Raw genomic sequence first — 22,518 nt, 5'->3', positions numbered from 1 at the left:
TCTGTGTGTGAAGTCAGAGCTTGTCTGAGATCAAATCCAAGCAGCACTTTTTGTCTCTTTTCGCTCCTGGCGGTGCCTCTGTGCCTCCATCTGTCTGACTTAGACATAATGTTGGCTGAACAGACGTAAACTGATGTTTTAGAAGGAGAAACACCCATTCACTTTATTTTTCATTCACTTTATTTTATTTAACCAGGGATTTATGTTGTCTCTTTTGTCAACCGTGTCAAATCCATTACCCACTCTCTCTATACTCTTTATTTCCTCTGGCAGTGATGATTCTCCGTTGCTTTTTTTCGTCACTTAGGAAGAACCCAATATTTTTCTGCAACCATAACAAGCATTTGAAGAGAAGAGAAACATATTTCAACTTTTGTCTCCTCTTGATTTACAGTCACCTTGAGACCTCTTTGCAGACGCTATGGTTGGTTTTTAGATCAACCTCCCCTCCCGACTCGACTGTCCACGGTGATAAAGTGCTGCAGGCCTGTGAAAACACTGCAGCTCTCTTCAGTCGATACGCTGCACTTAAAGCGTTTTACCGTGTCTGCCACAGAAGCATTGAACCCAAACACATTGTGCAGACCAGAGATTTTATGAGTCAGGAAGTGACCTGGCTTCAAGTGTAAAAGTGCACTTAAAGGACCTTAAAGTTATGGAAAAGTTGTATATGTTAATTCATTTTGTTTTTGGGGGTTTGATAAGATTAATGCCATCCTTGATAAATTAAAGCTAAAGAGAGACGTCATTGTTCCCAGAGTCAAACATTCCACACATCAATATCCTTGTTATGGCAGAAATGAGAAGCAATGATTTCTCCTACGTTTAGTTCTCCTACAAAATCACTACACCCATGTTGATAGTGCCACCCACAGCTCCAGAAAAAAATATTTTATCAATGAAACATTACATGTAACTACATTAGAGAAGCTGGTAACACAGAGCTATGCTATCTGTTTCCACCGGCTGGAAAGTCTCTGTGATAAAGAAAGCTAATAATCTTCCAATCTTACCTGCTAAAACAAATAAAAAAAATCTTTAATAGCTTCCTTTCCTGTCCCTTAGTCCTTATACGGCCAAGAGTCCACTTTCGTTTCTGAAAAAGGTGTTGTGTTTCAGCAGGTAAAGTGTTCATATCTTAGTATACTAATTATTTTAACATATTATTAGCCTCATAGCATAATTGCTACAAGTCACATTTTGGCCAAATGTTGATATTTGCCTGACTCTACTCTCCTAACACTGCTGATACATTATTGCCCATGTCCTCAGCCAATCAGAATGCTTCTAGTTAAGTTAGTCTAGTTAAGTCATCTCTTTGACATAGGCATTTTTGACGTTACATACAAAGATGGTGACCTCCATGATTAAATGACTTAATTATGCTCGAAGCCTAAATGTGTGATCCAAGTCCCGTGATCGTGACGTCCTGTGGTGCGGAAATAAGAATCTGAAGCACTTTGTTTTTAAACTGAAATCACTTTTATTGTCAATACATCACATACACTTGAACCCAGAGAAATACAAAAGTTTGTCTCTTCCCTTCTTAACAGTGACGTACAGTATATGCTACATGAATACACACACACTCGCACCCCCCTCACACTTGAAATGACATATACCATGACCGAAATACAGTATTCTAATTACCAATGCTAGATCGTCATTTCTTTCCATTGGTTAGTCATTAAATGACCAAACGTGACTTCATGCAGATCATCAGATGCATGTTTTTTTTTTGTTTTTGTTTTTTAAATACAAAACTGAGACGATGACTTGTCACAGTCGCTGTGGTGGAGTGCATTCAGGATTCTTGAGAGGGTGAGGGAACTATTTCAAGTTTCGTGATGTGCGTTTCCAGCTCAGACACTTAATGTTTCAAATGGAGACCATCACATTCATATCGACAGCGCTTACAAGTGTGTACTCAGTGATTACGGTCCGATGCCACAATCAAAATAAAAAAACCCACATAAACAGAACCTCGTTGAAGAGGTTACAACAACATCCCAGTGTACATCCTCACTGAGTGGGCTGGTGACAGAAAAAAAAAAAAAAAAAGGTGACAGTGTGATGCAAGTAGCAAAGGTGGGAACAGAAGGACGCCATAAATATGTTTGTCTTTTCAGTCAACAGGAAAGAGGCAGTCGCGTGTGGAACCAAAACGCTCTTGCTATAAACAAGCAAAAACAGCTCAAGCTCGCTTTCAAGATGCACTTGAGACAGAGACTGGCAGAGTTTCCCTCACTAACATATGACCAAGCGTAACACGACCACACAAATAACTGAAAGTGTAACAACAGCACGTCTGTAGTGAAATCTGGATGACTTCTATTTGTCCTCGAATTTTGCATTTACAAAAATCCATCTTTAGAAATCACCCAAATTCACTGACAGTACATTTTTCAGGTAATAGTATTTCCACAATAAGACAAAGAAAAAAAAAAAATCTTTCCCTCACCATGATGCTACCTAACCAGCCTTAAAATGTCTAATGTGTTTGTGCATGCAAGCCAAAGACGACACTAAAATAACACATTGATTCACTTCTCCTGGAATGCTCGCTTATTTCAGTTCGAGTGATCTTAAAAAAAGATGCTTTAAAATGGTGATCTAAAAAAGAAAAGAAAAAAGAAAAGAGAGAGCAGGCATTCAGGATGAAAGGCGTAGGTTTTTTTTTTTTTTTTCTGTGAGCGTCTTCCGGGATATTCAGTCGACTTTCTTGCCGCGCGATCGGAGCGTGTCCTTCACGTATCTGCAGACGGAGCCCGTGTACTGGGAGAGGAGCGTGAGGAGCTTCCCGTGCATGAGGGTCAGGAGGGTCTGGTGGCCCGCCGCCCACACTCGGTACCATGGACCGTAGAAAGGGTCGGACACGGCCGGGCACAGCATGTTGTTCAGGTTGACCTCAGTCAGCTAGAGGAGAGACAAGTTCAGTTAGCACAAGGACTTTATGTGACGCTAAAAGCAACAGGAATATAAATCAGCTAACCTGAAGTTCACTTAATCAGCATCACTGGACTGACTTCAAACTCAGTCAATCCATCATGATTTTATCAGCAACGTTTGCACCTGTTATTGTAAAGATCTTAATTTGGAGGGTTTTTAGGATTGTTGAAGATGTTTGAAGAAGCAACCCGACTAACACGAAGTCATCCTACACGCGGTACAGAATGACTCTGTGGAGCTTATAATGCTGATTTTTCATAATCTCTTTCAGATATTTGATCCACCGAGGTTCTTTGGGGCCAGCGATGGCTAAAGTGACCACTGCTGGTAACACCTTCTTCTCTCTCTCCAACACACAGTGGAGATTCTGAACAGATTGAAATGCAATATCGTTTGCAATCCGTCAGCCTCGACATCATCGTCTTTCAAGAAACTCGCTCTCAAACTGAAGCCGTTTCTGCAACTCTAATTGCTGTTTACCTCTGCATGACTCACTCCTGCTGCTAACTATCTGCACAGTGACGGGACACGATTATAGCATATGATTATCTAAAGTCAAGCAGGAACATTTACAGAACAATCCAGAAAAATGGGGAAGATGTTTTTTTTTTTCAAGAGGGTCCAACAAGGTTTCACTACAACATGGAAAATCCAATGAGGCCTTGCATCTTCTTTTCATCACTTTATTGTTAAGTGGTTCATTTTTGATGCCGTCCAGAAGGCTGTGACGTTTATTTCCCACACATACACTCGATTGTGGAGATGTGCCAACATGTACTCACTCTCTTGACCACAGCTTATTTCTTTCTACCATCATCACTGTGCTGACAAATGATCACATGTACAGCATAGTGTGTTCTTTGTACAGTGAGGTATCTCGAACGCCCAGCAGGGGGCTCTGTCTCACCAGGCCGAGGAGCTGCAGGAAGACGAAGTGGTAGAGGAACAGGATGCCGGTGGAGAGCAGCGCCCACCCCATGTCCCCCAGAGGCTCCGGCTTGTACACACCTGCAGAGAGGAACGCTCTTTAAAATCAGCTGAAGCAGTCGGTGTGGGGTTAAAAGAGACATCAGGAAACAAAAGAATGCGTCTTCTGTGCCAGCTCACGCATCAAGCCCTCATTCACTTCCTTGTTCATGTGTTCAGTCTGAGCAGACTCTAACCACAGTAAACGTTTAGACAGGATGTGGTGTCAAACTGGCTTTTCCTCTTTCCTCACTGCTGGCATGTGTTCGAGTAATGCCAGGGGAAGGTAGTTCACATGCAGCCATTATGTCGGCTGAACAATGCACGGATCCTTTTGTGTGGCTGCGGTGTTACGTGTGTGTGTGTGTGTGAACAATGATGCAGGCTCAGGTTTACTGTGCTACACCCTCGATTCATCCAGGTGTAAGAATGAAATATAATTCTTAAAAAAAATAAAAAAAATAAAAATAGCTTCAAATCCAATCTAATCAGTGAGTGTATCTTAGCTGGGATTTCACTTTGTTTTGCGTTTTCAGGGAATTTTAAACTGTGATTATTCCCAGCCTCCAAAGACAGAAAAACACAGACGGAACATTCAATGAGTGATATGGTAAATGGACTTGAGCTTACTGTAGCACTTTTGTTAGTCTTCTGAGTAATCGGTGCTTTTACAGCGCATGTCACACCCGAGCACACACTGACGGCAGGTGAGGCATCTTTAGAACAAGCGACTCTGCCACCTCGAATTCGCCCCAAAGTGACTCTAAGAGCTGAAGGATGTGGGTGAGGCAGCTGAACTTTGTACTTAAAAGCACAGTTTGAGGTGCATGTGGGTCCCATCTACAGTTAACTAAAGGAGTCAAAAGCTTTGCACTGTCTCATATGGTAGTTACAATCACAGGAGGGGGAGATTTGGACCTGATATTCAGAGTTTTCTTGAACTGTCAACAGGTTGTAGAATCTTCACATTTTCCTCTTCGTGTGTTCATAAGTCTTTATAACGGACAGCGGGAAAGAAAGGGGGCGTTATTGAACCAGCAGCAACAGGCTACTGTTGAGCACAAACGGACCCTGAGCAGCTGACATCAGCACAAAAGAAGATAACCTGCGGCGGCTCGGACCGACCAAACACGAGTCCACCCGAGCGTCACAAACATCCCGCTGCTGTCATTCTGCATGGCTGGCGGGCGACAGGTATTTTCACTGTGGGTGTCGATGAGAAAGGAGAGAAGTTTGTAGCGACTGACGATCAACACCTACCTCCTTTCCTGAAAAGGTAAAGAGGCACCAGGTACAGCATGGAGTGTTGAATGTAGTAGACCTCCTTCTCGAACGGAAGCTGTTGAGAGAAGAAATATTGATTCAGCTCCTTATAAAACACGCACGACAGAAAACACGCCCTGCAGGATTAATAAGATGTTTTATTGTTTTTTTATTAGAAGATGAAGAAGCGGGAGCTGAACATTTGGGGAATGATGTCTGTATCCTTTAAGCCTGTACAACTTGAGGCGTAGTTAGCAGACAAACTTCCTGCACTTCGTCTGGCGATGCTCGGATGCACTTAACTCAGACCAGCAGGCACAACCTGTATTCTGCAGTCTGAGCTGTCGGAGAACAACCTGCAGGCCTGGTCGGGGTGGGAACGCTCAAGGCATGAGAATGAGAGGCCTGGCAGAAGACACAGGAGACACTGACCCTGATGTCAGGCAGAGCAGCCTCTGCTCCTTAAAGGAGTGATCGGAGTCAGCTACCTTTAAGGTCATATATAATCCATACATAAATCAGGACAGAGATACTGATTCTTAGATTGATCAGATATGATAGGGTACCCAGAGGAGGATTAAGTATTGAAAAACTATAGAATTTGATCATTTTTAAAATCTTAAGTTTATTTTAAGTATTTTATCACGACTGCAAAAGGTTTTTATTTTTTGGTGGTCCCTTTTTAGGATCAAACAAATGCCTAAACATCATGGTAAATAACTGGACGAGAGCTTCACACCTACTCATTCACGTCCAGCAGAAATCACTAATTCTATTCCTACGCTGCCGATCGAGCGGTGGGATCAATAAGGCGTTGACTGTCTTGCCCAAGGACGGATTGGACATGTTGCTGCAGGAGCTGGGGATTGAACCCCCAACCTTTCTGTTTGGGCTGCCTGAGCACGTGACAGAGCGCACACACACACACACGATAGAGCACACACTCCTTGGATCTATCTCTATCTCCAAGGTTGTCGTGTCAGATGTTGCTCTCTCTGATCACTCCTGTGTTTTATTTCAGAGTTCTATCTCAGTGTACAAAAACTTAATTACAGCGATTTTTTATTTTCATTCCTCTGTCTTGGTGCTTGTGTGAAGCGCTTTATATTGCCTTGTTGTTGAAACGTGCTGTATAAATAAACATGCCTTGCCTTGCTGTAAATCCAACAGTAATGAACGTGCTAGTTTGCAGGTACGCCTGTGTTGTTGGCATTACATTTCTTTATTAACAGGATACAAACGCATTTCAAAAAGGCTGCGGGGCCAGGAGCACCACCAGCCCATCTCGCCCCGCATCATAAGAACCCTGGGAACTTTGTGACTTCCATCCTGATCCTAGTTGAGTTGTCTTGGATTTGAACTTCTCAGTCCTCATTCTTCACTGTGTTGGTGACTCGACTGATTAAACCGTACAGTGAGAACATGCAGCTGTTGTTGGAGAAAACTGTTTTTTTTTTAGTTTTTTTTTTAAATCAAACAGGAAAGTAGAGTTATGGCAGAAAAAAAGTCTCTTTCCCCTGGTTAGACTTGCTCTGCTGGAGTTTAAACTGTCAGTCTCTGATATCATTTAAGCAAATTGAATTTAAAGTAAGTGCATTATCTCCCCTCTCTGGTCTGTGTGTGCAGCTGTCAGTGGGAGTCTATCAAGCAGGCTGAACTGATTTCCTTTGAAGAAGCTGCAGATTCCCATCATCAGTCGAGCACAAACTTCCTGCCACTCGCTCCAACGTTTTGTCCTTTACATGGTGGAAGTTATTCTTCAGATTCAGGTAGAAAACTACTGATCAGCAGATTCATATAAAGGTCAGCGTTTTATCAAGAGGGAGATTAAAAAACACACAAGTGGTCGTCCTTTACGCATCACAGCTAAAAGGGAATGTAACTTCAATCCTGTTGAGCTGTCAATAAAGAGGCTTCACTGCTTGTTACTTACCAGTCTGGTGTTGACGACAGGGAACATTAAAGCCAGTAAAGCTCCGTTTAACATGTGAACCTGCAGCCTGCAAACACACAAGAGGGGAGACAACAATCAGCAAAACAGAAATGACAAGAACGTCTGATAAAAGTCTCTCATCACACCCGCCTGAGCCTCAGAGAAAAAAAAAAAATGTTAACCATCATTTACACATGGCATACTTCACCGGATTGTTGACAAGCTACTCTTTACATTTTAACAAACTTTCTAAATCACCCAAAAGCTAGTCTGGAAAAATGAGAAAATATTTGGCACAGATTTGGAAAATATATAAACCCATACTATTGCATCTGTGATGGAGATTATTTATTTGTGAACCACCAGTTTATGAAATAATACAGAGTTGAGTCTGATCCTGTAGACAGGAGGGAACATCCAACATCTGGAGTTCATTTTAAACAACAATAGTTCTGAAGAGGAGCTCATGTGTCACGGTGAAGAGCGACGTCTATCCCGTTCGACTGTTTGTTTTGTCAAAAGAAGTGCTGGGACTGCCGAGGTCACTGTGAAAAGAGCAGAGCTGTGGAGGAGTGCCGGCTGAAATAAGCCGGGCCGTCACTCCGAAATCCTGAAAGTTTATTTCAACCAAACTTAAATCTTTAATCCATGAATAGTCCCATGATTGCTTATTTGTTGCAAATTCAAGGCCAGATATCTGCAGTGTGTTTACACGCCGTGCCTCTTGTTCTTCTGCAGCGCCGTAAAGCAATGTGACACGTCATCGTAGGACACCAGTAAGACGGCTTTGCTGATACGATGTTTAAATACAAAAGGAGGGATTGATGGTGGAAACACAATCTGAACAGAGCTAATATTTTATAAAGCTTCTCATCGATCCCAAATCCTTCGCAAGAGTCAAATCGTTCTCCTATTTTCAAGAGATTTATCCACTTCGGTTACTGTTCACTCTTCTCATGCTGCATCAGAGCTATGCTGACGGACTAGCGATCCAGACCAAACCTTTTCTGCGACTTGCTGCTTCTCATTAAAACGGTGCGAGTGGTGGAACACGTGGGCACTTTTACTGTGAGGCCCGTCACAGTAAAGTCTTCCCGGAGAAACGGAGCAGGGAGGAGCGGTCATTTAAGATGGAGGACTGAGGGAGACCAGCTGCAATCCTCCACCTCTCAGGGAAGTAAACAACTCATCTGACTGCAGCCGGCAGTCCAAACAACATGGCTGTTCATAGAAAAGAGGAAATTCAAGACTGACTTCCTCATTTAAAACACAGGTAGAACTATGAACAGACACTGCAGTGGCTCCTCTGATTTTGATAAAGCAGCAGTTTAAAGAGGGACTGCATTATAACTTAACACTGTCTGTCACCATGGTAACCCGTTTGTGTTGCCAATAAACCAGGGTGGAATCTGCAGAATACAAATCTTAAGTAATCCTGGCTATATGCAATGGATACGAGTATTTATTCTGCGGTATCGATGAAGCGATATCTGCAGCTCAATTTGACTTTGCAGTTTTGATTGACACTGAACATAAACATTGCGCGTTTACACAAAAGACAGGATCTTTACGTCCCTGTGACGCTTTACCTTCAATCTGAATGTCGTGAATGTGCTGATTTAGAGGAATCAGGCTTCTGAACCTGCACAGAACGGTCACGACATCTACATCATATATATGTTAAGGAACATCCTGATCTGGAGGTTAATGACACTTTGATACTAATGACACACACTCACTTTGCTCGCATTCAATCACTTCTTCAGGTCGTTTCAGGTGAGACACAGCTACAGCACCTTGATAAAACTGTCACCACTCACTGCAGCTGTTCACTGTGACTCCCCTGGGCACCACAAAGTGACCCTACCCGTATTTATTTCTGAGTGAATCTAACGTTCTGTTCCCCTCCGGCAAAAACAAGGACATTCTGCTGAATAATTAGCCGTCCAGAGCGGAGGACAGAAGACTATAAACCCCGACAAATTCATGACCATAAAAGCAGTGTGGAATCCCAATTTACACTCTACAAGCCTGCATGTAATAACTATTAAAGTGGTGATTGCTTTTATGTGACTATAAAATCAGGGGCTGACTTTGGTCCGTCTGCCTAATCATTTTGGGTTGGGTTCAAGATTTGCATTTCTGACAGGTTGAAGGTTTAAATGGATCGGGGAAGAGAAGATAAAGCATGAGATCTATAGCGCCTAAATTAATAGTTTGAAGAGCAGGGTTACGTCTACTCACCTAAATACAACCATTGCTGTTTTGCATGGCGGACAGGCCAGCAGGAAGATCTGTGAAAAGAAAAACAAAAAAAAACACAGTTATTGTTGTTGAACAGTTTGAACGCTTCCAGGTTCTGTAAGGAAGGGAAATAAAGAAGTAGCTGGGAGAGAATTTGATGAAACAATAAGAGCAGGAGTCTGGAACAGAGAGTCCCACAGATGACTTTAAAGTGCTTCATATCAGGAAACAAAACGCCGAGTTGAGATGGGACCCATGAGGACGGATCAACAATCAGAGGCGGGATTTGAAAGCATTGGGATAGCTGCCACATATTGGCATGTGTGTGTTTTATTGCCTGCTTTGTATTCGTTCAAACAATCTGAGCAGAGAGAAGGAAAATAAATCCTGAATGATTCTCATCAGCTAAGTGTTGCTGGACCGAACATGCTTTTCTCAGCCTTTTTGAATGTTATGATCAGGACTGATACACATGAAAACCCTGGACTTAGGAGTCAAATATACATTTAAAGCAGAATCACAGATGATTCACCAAATGACTTCAAACAGCAGCTTGTTTTTGCCACTCAGTTCAGAACAGTACGCAAGTTGAAAATGTGTTTCTAATCCTTCTTTTCGTGTTTTTTTTATAAATACAGATGCTTTGCTATTAAATGAGAATTCAGGTCACAATGTGTATCCCAGTTATTCATCTCATCTTCGCTCAGTGACTGTTGAGGCCTGGAGGTTCCTGCAAACATGGATTGCTTCAAAACGCTAACTGACACAGGAAAGACGTTGGTTTGCCTGGAAGGCAGCGACTGCAGAAAACACAACAAGAAAGCAATTTACTGTGTACTGTTGTACAACCGCACACTGGCCCGGGGTTATGTCTGAGGGATTGATCTGCTGTGCACCTTTCAGCTCATATTAACCTGCACTGTGAACAAAAAGGAAAGTTTGCTTTCAGTTTGTTTCACTGCACCGAACAAATGCTTTAAACCCAGGACAGGATCAATTTGGAACTTTCAAATACAAAATGAAAATCGACTTTTCTTTCTCCACAGTCAATATGATTATTAGCAGTAATGTCAGAACTATCCCAGGTAGACTGAGCACGAGCATTTGGAGTATCAGGGCAAAGAACTACACTACCCACAGAGTGTCACAACCACGTCTCTGAATGCTAACGAATACAAAGGCTAGCAGGCTTGAGTCTTACCTTTGTCTTAGCTGTTTTAGTAACTTTAACTGTTTTTGTCTTAGCTTAGCCTGCTAGCTAGCTGTAGCTAGCTGCTGATAGCTAGCAGGCTAAGCTAAGACCAAAAGTACTAATAACCTTTTATGAAGCTGTGAATGTAATTTAAGGTAGTTGCATTGTATTATGTAGTTGAATGTATTCAACTACATAATACAACACGTGAAACAGTATACAAACAGTATACTCTACCAACTATAAAGTTACATTTAAGAAGAAGTGGTAACATTCGTAATGGATTATGGGATACGCAGTCCCCTGACTCAGGACAAAAATGCAACGTGATGTACACACCTTTCCCTTCTCAATGCCATTTTCGCACCTGATCAAAACGCACTATAGCAGGAGCAGCTGCTCGTCTTGGTTCCAGGCTTTAATCTTTTGATGAGAGGATTTTTTTGAAATGTCATGGAGGACTTGAATGGAGAAAAAAAAGGAGCTCTACTCTAGACAAAAAAGTAAACCTCTGTCAACTCTTTTCAGAGAACGTGGACTGTCACACTGTATGTGTGTAAACTGGACTATGAGGACAACTGTGTTACTTTGGATCTTTATTTAATATCAGACTTCAAACTATTTACAGGAACAGGAAAACACTCCATTCTAATATATCAATTATTGAAATAATAAACTTTTAACTCACACTTTTTCTATGTCTCTATAAAAATGCCTCAGTCAATAGAAACACGGTCTTTAATGCATCATTCTGGTTTTCAGGCGAGCCTTTTATTTAAGGTCAACTTTATTTTAACTCTGCCACCACTCATGTCATTTTTCATGACAATGTTGTCACCGCCCTCTCGCCTCGCAGACCCTCTCGTGCCCCCGTGCCACAAAGCGAGCACGCTCAACAACTGCACCCTGTTAGCTCCTGTTAACTGGAGCACAACAATATCACAGTGATTGTGAAGCCTAATAAAACACCGTCTCCGCTCTTTGATGCTGCGTAATGAGCCAAACTCCCAACCCTGCTCAGCTCAGTGAGCCAGTTCGGTAGGAAAGAAATGCAGCCTTGTGAAGCTAAATGATTCAAAGGACACGCTGATTTCTGTGTTGTTGTTGAGAAGGATTTGATTGTTGAATCAAAGTGATTCTGACACTGTTTCTCCAGATAACAGGAGACTAACAGGCTAAATGTTGCGTCTGCTTACTCAATGAGCTGGTTAAGACATGTGACATAGACGCTTGACAGAGAAGAAAAAAGTATGTGACATTTAAAAAAAAATAAAAATAAATCCAACATAACTGAGGAAATAATATTTCACAAATTATTGGAAGGGACATAAATTCAAACATCATTTTACAAATTCTTGTCCAGAGTGTACATCATTACAATTCATCTAAATGATTTTCCCATCTGTATCTATTTGTTAACTTAAAATAAAAACGCTCCTTAAAGTCAGTTGGTGGCATTTTCAGTATGTATTGACCTGTTTGTGCTTTCTGAATGGCATTTAGGCAATATGTAAATCTATTGGCTGATGGAAAGTGTTGCATGTAATCCAATCAATGGAAGTGGGAATATGCCTCCCAGTTTTTACATTAATTAAAGCTGAAGCTGCTTGGGGCTCCGTTGGCCTAGCGGCTAGGTCGAGGCTGTAGTCCTCTTAATTCCGCTTAATTCTCTCGGGACCTGAAGCTTCTTACCCTCATGTCCTTCCCAAATATCTCTACCAGACTTCCTACTGTATCCACTGTCCTATCTAACGAAAAAAAAAAAAACATGCACAAAGTTTGTTTTAAACTAAACTTTTGCATTGACTTTCTTCATGCATTTTCACTTTCTATACAAAATCAACTTAAAAATGGATTAGCTGTAAATTAGCCCACGTTGTTCCTCTAAATAAGGACTTGGTGCTTGTTGGTCCACAGTTTACTTCGCCTGTTTAAACACACATCTGTATTGACACTGGGTCATAAATGTTGAGATTTCTTTCAGAGGGCAGCAAACAGACTCTGCGTCGGTGTCCATAATTAAACAGTGAGAGCACTGACACCACCAGTCGTCCATCGTGGGCTCCTCGTCCTCACCGCTGCTGACAGGCAGGTCTTGTCCCCCGGTTGCTGAGGTGCCAGTCAGCAGCAGCCGCCTCCTGTTTCTCCATCAGCCTCAACTGCTCGTAGCTATATCGCGGCTCAGAGAGACATCCGATTGGAGCACGAGACCTTCAAACTCCCCTTCATCCATATCAGTTTGAAGTTGAAACTTTTTTTCGCCATCGTCGGTTCTTTCTCAGCTTTCTCCACAGAGCATCTTAGCATAGCTTCCTAGCAAGATGGCGGACGTTGTTTTTAGATTCTGGCAGTGAGGTCCCACCCAGGTCTGTAACTTCAGTGGGTCAAAGACACGAGGAACAAGCGATGTAGTTCACCCCCTCGAACCAAAGCAGCCTCTGATGATGCAAAATGATTTTTACATCATCTGACTGAAGTTCCATGTCAAACAAGACATGTAGAGCGTTCCCGTTTCAAAAATACTACCGTGTTTCTAACGATACAAAGCTTAATGCAAAGGGATGAAGTATCCCTTTAACTAACCAAATTATCTAAATGTCACAGTTGACACTCAAACTAGGCTTATTCCATAATATGAGTGTGCTAATCTGATCAAGGCCACTTCAGTCTGGAACCAGGACTAATCACTGGATAAGCCGAGGGATTCCTGATCTTATTTATACTGGGAGAAACACTGCTTCAGCATAATCCAGTGCTGCAGAGATTTGAAATGGAAATCCTGGGCTTCTTCTAAAAACATTACACATATATATGGCCTGCTGTGGTATTTAAATGTCTTTGCAGATAAAGTACAGATTTAGACTTTAATGTCATCTTTATGCTTTGATCTACTCTTCATCACATTATGTGGAAAAAGCTTTAAAAAAAAAAATCCTTCAAATAATTAGAAAATTAAATCCAAACGTGAGTTTCTCACACCTTATCAAATGTGTCGAGTTTTGCCGGCTGCTGTCGCGCTGCTCTTTGACCAGGACTTTCTCAGCATTTCTCTTGATGATGTGGGTAAAAGAGAAGCCACTTCCTGCCGTGTCCTCATAAACTGGTGTCGAGTCTGCTGCATGTTGAACAGATGTGACTACCAATAAAATCAACACACAAGAAAGTGGTTTAAAGGAACGGGACACTCAAACAGGTGCATGTGTAGCTAAATATCCGCTGATTGTACTTGTGGTCTCGCCATCGGCGCTTCACTGCTGGCTGTTTGTTTCTTTTTTCAACAGTTTGTTTTGTGGATTGAAACGCTGATATGTGTGTGTGTGTGTGTGTGTGTGTGTGTGTGTGTGTGTGTGTGTACGTGTACTTTAAGCTTGTTTGAGCTGCAGTGGACTTCATGACTAAGAATGTGGAGTGCTGAACAGTAAAGGAAGGTTACAGGTCGAACATGGACATTTGGATGATTTATACCAACAAGTTTTCAAAACGTCAAAGAGAAATATAAATTTTAGTTATATATGACTTTATATAGTCATGTGTCATATTTACTGTATGTATGACTTTATATAGTCAAATATAAAGTATGACTATATAAAGCCACTTTTACTTTGTTTATGTTGGGTTCAACTTCAGATTGACACTGTGAGCGATGTTTGAGGATTAAAATCAAACTACTATTCCAGAAAGTTGTTTCCACTTCGAGCTGAAGTGAAGTGGATTCATACAGCAACATTCATTCAACAAGAGTGTGCCGTGATGTCCTCGTGATATTTTTTCTTATAGTAAGGCCGTCCTGTGATTGGCTCCTCGAAGCTTCCACTATCTTACCTGAACACTCCTGGACACGGCTGAGAAAAATCTGGTGAAAGTTACGGTGTTTTTTTTCTTCCTGCCATCGTTGATGTTTTCTGTGACTTCATATGCTTTGCGAATGTCATGTTGATTTCAATGTAAAAGCTGCACACACTCGTCTATTGTTGTCCACATCCAGTAAAGAAGGAAACTGTGTGACATGTCATCTAATATTTCGTTATCAGCTTCCTCATCTCAAACTACTCTGGTTTTTTCTTCCATTTGTGGTTTTGCTGCATGTGTACATTTCATCACAAACTAACTTGTTGCTTCAGCAGGTTGCAGTGACAACACTAACCGTTAAAGTCACATGAACACCTTTATAGACTCACTCCATCACAAAAGTCCAAAGGCTGCGGAAACAATCCAGCCCTGACAACAGTATGCATGTGACAGCTCAACCACGCTTGACTTTGTCGTCGACGTACAAAATAAACAAAACATTTTACGATGAAAATATACGTTTATGTGGCAGGTCATCGTCTTGCCCGTTTCCTGACGCTGATGTGCTCACAGGAAGTTCTCAGGCCGCTATTTTCATAAATAATCTAACTGAAATAACAGCGAGCTGGAGAACAAGCATGATAAGACTGGAAATGAAAACACAAGATTCAAGGTTGGATATTAAGAGTAGTTTGGGCTGTTCAGTTGCAGATCTAAGTGGATGTGGCAAAGCTTTTAATGAACAGGACGTTTAGCCACTGAATAAAGTTATTAAAGAATGGCTCCGGGAAGGCCCATCATGACTGTTTTTATGATCTTCAAGCACTCGGGCGGGAAAGATCAATGACCTCTTTATTGTAAGACAACACTCATTACTGATAAGCCACACTTCCTTTCTTTACAAGGGCAGCCAATGAGTGACACAGTCAAGTGTTTACAGTGTAAACAAAAGGGCAGAGTCAACAGTCTGTTGAACACGGGGTGCCGTGGCTGCAGCTGATAAATGCGGCTGTATTGAACGATGACGCTGACACTGTCGTCCGCTGCATGGACAGTGAATGTTTGCTGCACACTTGTTAACAGCACGCCGCGTCAATTTATAGTCCGGCACTCAGCCCGTGGAGGCAAGACGAAGCACGCGCTCTTTATGTTCATTGCCGCAGTGTGCATCCAGGCAGTATTTTTTAATGTCCCGTTACAGCCGTTCAAAGCGGCTGCAGAATGCCACACGCCTGTTTTTTTTTAAAGGTGTGAGTTATGGCCACCTGGAGCGCGGCATGTTTACCATCAGCATTCTTATCCATAATGAAGGGGAAACTATCAGTTAGCTTAGTCAAATCAAACTCTTAGAAACATGAGCTAAAGAAGAAAGTCCATCTGATAAGAGAGCCGTCATCACATGTTAAAAAGGACACTCCCTAAAAGGTCACCAGTATGATCCACCATAACTCCCTTATCATTTATATCCACAGAGAAGGACTATCACATTTATGACTACCGTAAATTCCGGACTATAAGCCGCTACTTTTTTCTCACACTTCGAGCACTGCGGCTTCTACTCCGGTGCGGCTAATGCATGGATTTTTTTATGGGGGACAATGAGCTTCTGCCGCAAAAACATTTGACTTCGTCACGTCGGATCTTAATATCAGTCATTTTGCGCTTCATGCACGCACCCTCATGATGGAAAACACACGGAGAAATACATATGATGCAGCTTTCAAGTTAAAGGCGATCGACCTGGCTGTCAAAGAAGCTAACAGAGCTGCTGCACGTTAAGATGACACTGACAGCGACAACAGAGACTGAGGAAGTGAGTAATGAAGTCATTCTGAGGCAGTGAATGGATGGACTTTTTCTTGTGAAATGTATTACGGTCATCTTTTTCATCAGCCGTGTTACAGACACCGTCGGCTAGGCTTCGTATTGTAACGGTTCATGTTGTAAAGTCAGTAGTTGATAATGTGTTCATAATTCCGATTATGTGGAGAGTCAGTGAATGCACCAGCGAGAACGTGTTGAGTGGCTGTATGAGAGAACGCTGGGGGAGAGAGTACGATTGTTACGGCAAGTTATGTGTTGTTCTCTGCTGTAAACGGCGTGGTCACGGCCGACAGTGATCGGGTTATTAAAAGTTATTATTTGAACGCTCTCGTCGTCCTTTAACGTCCGTACGGACGCTACAGTATTTGCGGATGTTACCGGTAGCCTACGTCTGTGTAAATAGCTCTTGTTATAGCGTGGACACCTGCGGCTTATAATCAAGTGCGGCTTATATATGTACAAATACATTTATTTACTTATTTTTAGCCGCTGCGGCTTATATCCAGGTGCGCTCAATAGTACGGAATTTACGGTAACTAAACCAGTCATGACAGCAGAGGGAAGTCTAACCAAGCTTTTTAATGATAATAACAGCCTCTTGATCAACTAAAAAGGGAATTCAGTCAATCTGAATAATAAGGTTTTTGCTTCCTAACTGGAGTTTGTGGCTGTTATCACACGAGCACTCCTGAACATTCTGCCAAAAACTTCCGGCAGGCTGCCTTACAAATGTTCCCGACTTGCTCACACAGGCCCCTCATATCTGTGAGACGGGGGGGGGACCCTGTGGAAGCAGAACACGACGTAAAAAAGGACGACTTGGAAGACCAGATAGGCGTGAGCTAAGTTCAGTCCATTCACCGTTTACTTTGCAAACAGCTTTTGGTTTTCTTGACTTTTTACTGTGAAGTAAATGTTAGCTGCATAAAAAGCAACGATAAGGACTAACGGTATTACTATTTGTTCTCCATAAAGCAGTGTTTTAAGTATAAAATTCTGTCTGGGCCGCTGGGTACCATGAAAAGAAATGTTTGAATTGAAAAGACAAAAGGAGGTGCATAAAGGGAATGGTGGCTGTTGGAAGAACACTTTGAAAACACTTCCAGCTAAAGGAAAGGAGAAGAAGGAAAAACAAGCACAACCTAAGAAAGGCCATTCATTTACATGCAGGGTGCACTTGCACTCCACAGGGGCAGCAAATAGTTGGCTTCTTTCCTCTACCAATCAATAACTTCAACTTTATTAAGTGATTCTCACAAGTTCATGTAACACAAAGTGCTTCACTCTAAAGTGTCCATCATCCAAAAGTGTATAATGCAGCTATTTGACCCAAAGCAGTCAGCTAGGAGACCCCCCCCCAACATCGAGCTGTATGTCATCAGCATATCAACCATGTCAACTGGATTCCATGTCTATCGAGTGGTAACATGTAAAGGCTAGAAAACAACATCCAATTTAAAAGTGAAGACACATTAATCTATGCTTACCAGAAACCTTCGATTGGTGAATTAAAAATAGCAGAGGGAACTTTGAAGTCGACCTAAAAAGTAGGAGTGATGTTCTATATCAAAGGCTGCTCTTAAGGCCCGCTGCAGAACGACTGGAGGTACGAACTAGATCAACAAAGCGGTCCACTTGTTGATAGTGCTGATATTTTAGTCTGCCTTCATCACTGCACTGAGCTCAGTGTTTCTGAGTTGGAAAGAAATCCACAGTGTCGAATGTTATCAGCCTCTGATGGGGGGGGGGGGAAATGATCTGGATTTCTTTGCACAACAGATCACAACAAAATGTTTTTTTTTTAAGCAGTCTTCACATCCCGTTTGTTTACTAGAAATAATTTGTCCACCCAGGAAATGAAATCTAAATTGCTCCCTTACTAGACCGCATCAGATAATGAAGTTGATTTCTTTCCTGGTCTCATTATCAACAATCAATCTAAGCTTCCTAAAGAAAAGTTAAAGCCCTTTATTTTTTTTAATATTACACCCAGGGTATCATAACAAGGGAAAGCTCTATCCTGATGTGACCAGATAGACTGTGTGAGTCGATGCGTTTGTTTATTGAGCTCTGAACACTTCCATTAACTCAAATGAAAATGCATCCAGAAATTGATCAGTCAGATTGTGTCAGTGTGCTGGCTTTTATTCAACACAGAAAAAAAACTATCAGACATCCGTGTTGTCAGAAGTGGGGCATCCTCTCACCAGTCATCAAACAGTGAACTTTTCACCCTCTCAGGGCTCTCAATGCACGGGGTGATGTTTGCTGGCCTGGTGTTTTGGATTCTTAAGTGAACTTCATGCATTAGTTTATTTCACTATAGCAGCCTTACTTCAAGTCAACAAAAAAAAAAAGTGTTAATCTAAAAAAATGTGGATTTTGTTTGTGCAGCAAGGTTTTCTTCGTTTCACTCTGTTACAATCACAAGCTATGAAAGGAAGCAACACGATTCAGTGAATTTAATAATAATATTGGACACTGGTGAATAATTTAGTCAGGTCTAATGAAGAGTTCAAGCAAACAGGCTGCTTTATAATGACACTGCAGAGAGCAATAACACCGAGGAGTGTTACATTGTTGTTAGCAAAAGGTTGCCTGTGTCCAGAAACACTCGTCTTTGAACATTACGCAGCCTCTTAAGTATGCTCCTAATTCTGAACTTCCCATTCTCGTTTCCAGATCCACTAATTCAGTGCAGAGGCAGGAATTAGATCATTGCAGTGCTCGGTTTAATTTCCAGCAACCTTTAAGGCATTGCAGACGACACCACACCCCTTTACTCTAAATCCCCCCCCAAGTGAGGTCACAGGATGAGTCAATACCATTAACACGCATACAAAAAGACGAGCTCCACAGCTTCATATCAAATATTTATCTAATAGTCAATCTCTTTCTGCAGAAACGCTCCCGTTCACTCCACTTTCCCCACACTTCTTCTTCCACTTTGTTCTGTTCACAAACAGTCAAGCCTCTGGCGCTGTTCTCTGCAACAAATAAAAGTCCTGCCTGCGATCCCTGCAGTGCTGAGCTCTCCTGTTTGGTAGTAAAAACTGCTTCCTGTGTCAAAGGTAAAATAGTAATGTTACAACAAACTGGCACTGTCCACTTCCTTTTCCTTTTTTTAACCCGTGCCGTCACTTTCTCGACTTCCTCCTCCGATTGCTCGTGTGCAACAAGGCATAAAGCGCACGTGTTTGTGGATTACATTAACATTGCAAACGACCACGTGTCAAGGCCATCCTGGAGTTCTAAGATACTTTTTCATCACAGTGAGGCAGTTATCAACGTCCACTATCGACCGTGTATTCAGACATCATCAGATTACATAAATAATGCATGCGCTCCATAGTTCATGTGTGTGACAAAAACATTATGTTGCGGCCTGCAGTGAGCCGTCGGCACAATTTGCAGCGTGCGATCGTGTCCAAGTTGAAGGTCAGCCTAGCAGGGGGGGGCGTGAAGAGGAACACATGCAGGTGCAGGTGTCATGGCGGCAGAGCAAACAGAGACGACCTTTGTGTGGATCCGAACGGTGACCTGAGCTTCAAAATGTAAACACAACACTTCAACAATGCTGCTTTCATTCTCACGCCATTTATCAGTCAGGCTGAACTTAAACTATCTTTGCATACACGCTGAACTGCTCCTCAAAAGAATGTAAGCGACTCAGAATATTAAGTCCTGCAGTCACACAAGATGACAGCTCCTGTTGCGTACCTCCAGGGCTTTAACTTGACAAAACCCCAGCACTTCTTTTCCCTCCCCCTACATCTCCAAGACATTTAACAATTACAGACACGTTTTAAATTGTCAACTATTACTCAGCTGTGATTTTGTCAAGTTATTAAATACGTCCAAATGAGCAAAATATTAAATCAATGAAATGTACACATCTCCTTCCACTTCTTCTTTGTCATTATAGTCGAGCTATCACCCTCGGATTAACGTGTAGAACTTTGTTCATGTATTATTAATGATGTTCACACCTGCCCAAGTTAACGAGTGCCAACTTACTTGATCATCACTTCAGAACATAAGTGCATTCATATTTAGAGCATGGCCTCCTGTGCGTCAGGTTTCGTTTACATACCAACTGTAAAAAAAAGTTGAAACTTCATCGAGCACGAAATTGGACGTTTGTTTTTCCTCGATATTGTAGAATAACAGAGATCTCAGTTTTAAAAGTGACTGCAACTTAAATAAATAAATACATTTGTGTTGGATATAGCATAGTGAAGTTTGAAAACTAGCAGCATCACAGACACACGTTGTCAGGTTGTTTTTACCTTCAGCCCTGTACGTCATTGCAACAGTGAATGATAAGTGCATGTATGCACCGTTTACCTTTACAGCCTTGCAATGTGTCAAATACAAACACAGTTCAGACTTGTGTTTATCCATCTGCTTAGTGATAATTTGCTGGGCCATCCTCTCTGCAGACTGCTTTGACCCCATGTGGAGAAAGAGGTGTGTCCCATCTCTTTGCTCCTAACACGCACATGTGGAAGTCGTTTTATCGACAAAGTGAAAAAGACAACAAAACACACACACACACACACTCTTACAGTGTGTAAACAAAGTGTTTGCACACATCCAGGATGTTTGCAGTAGAGCTCAAATAAAGTGTCTAACTTTATCTTAATGGAAAATAACAACACATAGATTGTAGTCTTGTTTCACTCTGAGTAGAGGGTGACACAAAACATTGCAATCAAAGTTAGCCTTTAAATGATCAGTACAAAGTTTCAACACTCACTTACTCAGTCTATGTGTAGGGAAATTACATTTCTTTGAGTATTTGTTTCACCTTAAGACCCCTACCTGTTTATTGAACACACTCTTACCTGAACCATGGTAATGACATGGCACGGATTCAGCAGGTAGATCACAGTCTTGGTCGCAAACTTGAAGCCGACCTCCACCCCAAAAGTCATACACAGAGCAACGAGCAACAGGTTTTTGCCCAGACAATCTTCTTTGGCCCTTGTGCAATCTTTCCCCACCACCTTGAGCTCTTTAGAGAGGTTGATCTTCTTCAGCGCCACGCCGATCTCCAGCAGGGAGACGAGGATCACGACGAGACTCTCACCGACGCGCTGCTGAGGCGCGATGAAGGCGGCACAGTCCGGGCCCCCGTTCCCCTCAAACTTCGGGTCCACCCCGCCATACACCCAGTCCAACAGGCTGTAAATGTTATATCTGGACATATTCCTTTTCTCGTGTTGGAAAAGATACGAACAAGGTGGGATCAAAGACGTAACACTGACTTCCTGGCGAAACATGAACTGCGAGATTTCCCTTTGGTCGCTGAGAGGTAGACATGTATCCACCGCCGAGGTGTGTTTGAGCTGAAGACACCGAGCTACCTCACCCGGGGGCGGAGGAGGAACTTCAGCTAGCAGGAGGAGGCAAAAGTAGTCAGGACTAGCAGTACAAGCTGCTGCTAGTGAAGGGGGGAAGTGGCCAACCTCCCTCCTATCTCACCTCCCTAACACAGTTACACACTGAGCTAGCATTTACAGGCAATTAGGCATCATAGGAAACATCTCACTGTGGTATTTAGGTGCACGGAGTCATTACAAAGCGAGCTGTGGAGCTGTTTCCTGAAGGTTGGGTTAGCGTTTGCTTGCAGAAGCACATGCACGGGTTAGGTGAGGTTAGCTAGCTTAGCTACAAAGCTAAGTGTACCTGCTGTACTACAGCGACCAGTGCCTTTGTGTACCCTGAGTTCTGACTGCTAGGATGATCAGAAATAACGTGTGCAGCATAACATGCCTTATGCATCACACGTTTAATAGGAAAAATACTTCCTGAATATTAAGAAACTCGATAGATGGGTACAGAAAGTAATTTGAGTAGTTTAGTTACGCAGCTTGATTACCAGGCTTGCTCATTTCTCATTTCAAAACTCTCGTGTTGAATGTCCAGTGGCAAACAACCTAATAAACATAGGTGATATTCATAAATTATATTTTTAGAATTGGTGTTATTTCAACATATCAGTGTAACACTTCAGGGTGTGCACTTCCCGACAGTAAAATATGAGGGCATAATTAACCCATCAAAGTGGACACCCGGCACACGTGACGCTTTGGATGGTGCGTTCAGGAACATTCAGAAATCTTCCTTTATTCTTGCTGCTGCATGAAAATGACTTTAAAGTGATAATACTAAGATAGGTTGAAGGCCTTATTGATTTATCAGCATGTAGACTCTTCAGCAAAACGTGTAATATTGAAAAGTTACCGCACATAAGAGTGATATCAAAATATCAAAATGTAACTTTTTTTTATTAACATGTTTCCTCCTCAACAGGGAAACATTTGTGGGGAGACAGCTTTTAAAGTCCATTATA

The 22,518-nt window shown here is 42.1% G+C and overlaps 1 protein-coding gene across 1 annotated transcript; it reads right to left on the bottom strand.

Annotated features, from left to right (window-relative positions):
• Positions 1-1,459: 1,459 nt before the first annotated feature.
• On the bottom strand, positions 1,460-22,081 carry tmem164 (transmembrane protein 164). Its single transcript, XM_079355577.1, has 6 exons — positions 21,008-22,081; positions 9,356-9,405; positions 7,112-7,178; positions 5,176-5,254; positions 3,857-3,957; positions 1,460-2,916 (listed from the first exon to the last, which is right to left on the bottom strand). Exons 1-6 carry the CDS (start codon positions 21,443-21,445, stop codon positions 2,710-2,712), a joined length of 942 nt encoding a protein of 313 aa, XP_079211703.1. The 5' UTR covers positions 21,446-22,081; the 3' UTR covers positions 1,460-2,709.
• Between the last annotated feature and the right edge of the window lie 437 nt (positions 22,082-22,518).

Source organism: Symphodus melops (assembly GCF_947650265.1).
Source record: "Symphodus melops genome assembly, chromosome: 11".
Classification (NCBI taxonomy): domain Eukaryota; kingdom Metazoa; phylum Chordata; class Actinopteri; order Labriformes; family Labridae; genus Symphodus; species Symphodus melops.
Note: the sequence above shows the minus strand (reverse complement) of the source record. Positions and strands in the feature narration are given on the sequence as shown.

Bases quoted from the DNA above. Each gene is read 5' to 3' on its own strand.
- tmem164 (XM_079355577.1), bottom strand. From the start codon at position 21,445: ATGTTTCGCCAGGAAGTCAGTGTTACGTCTTTGATCCCACCTTGTTCG. The intron at 5,255-7,111 runs GTAAGTAACAAG...TTCTCTCAACAG, and splicing joins CTGTCGTCAACACCAGACTG to CTTCCGTTCGAGAAGGAGGT. The intron at 3,958-5,175 runs GTAGGTGTTGAT...TCCTCTCTGCAG, and splicing joins TTACCTTTTCAGGAAAGGAG to GTGTGTACAAGCCGGAGCCT.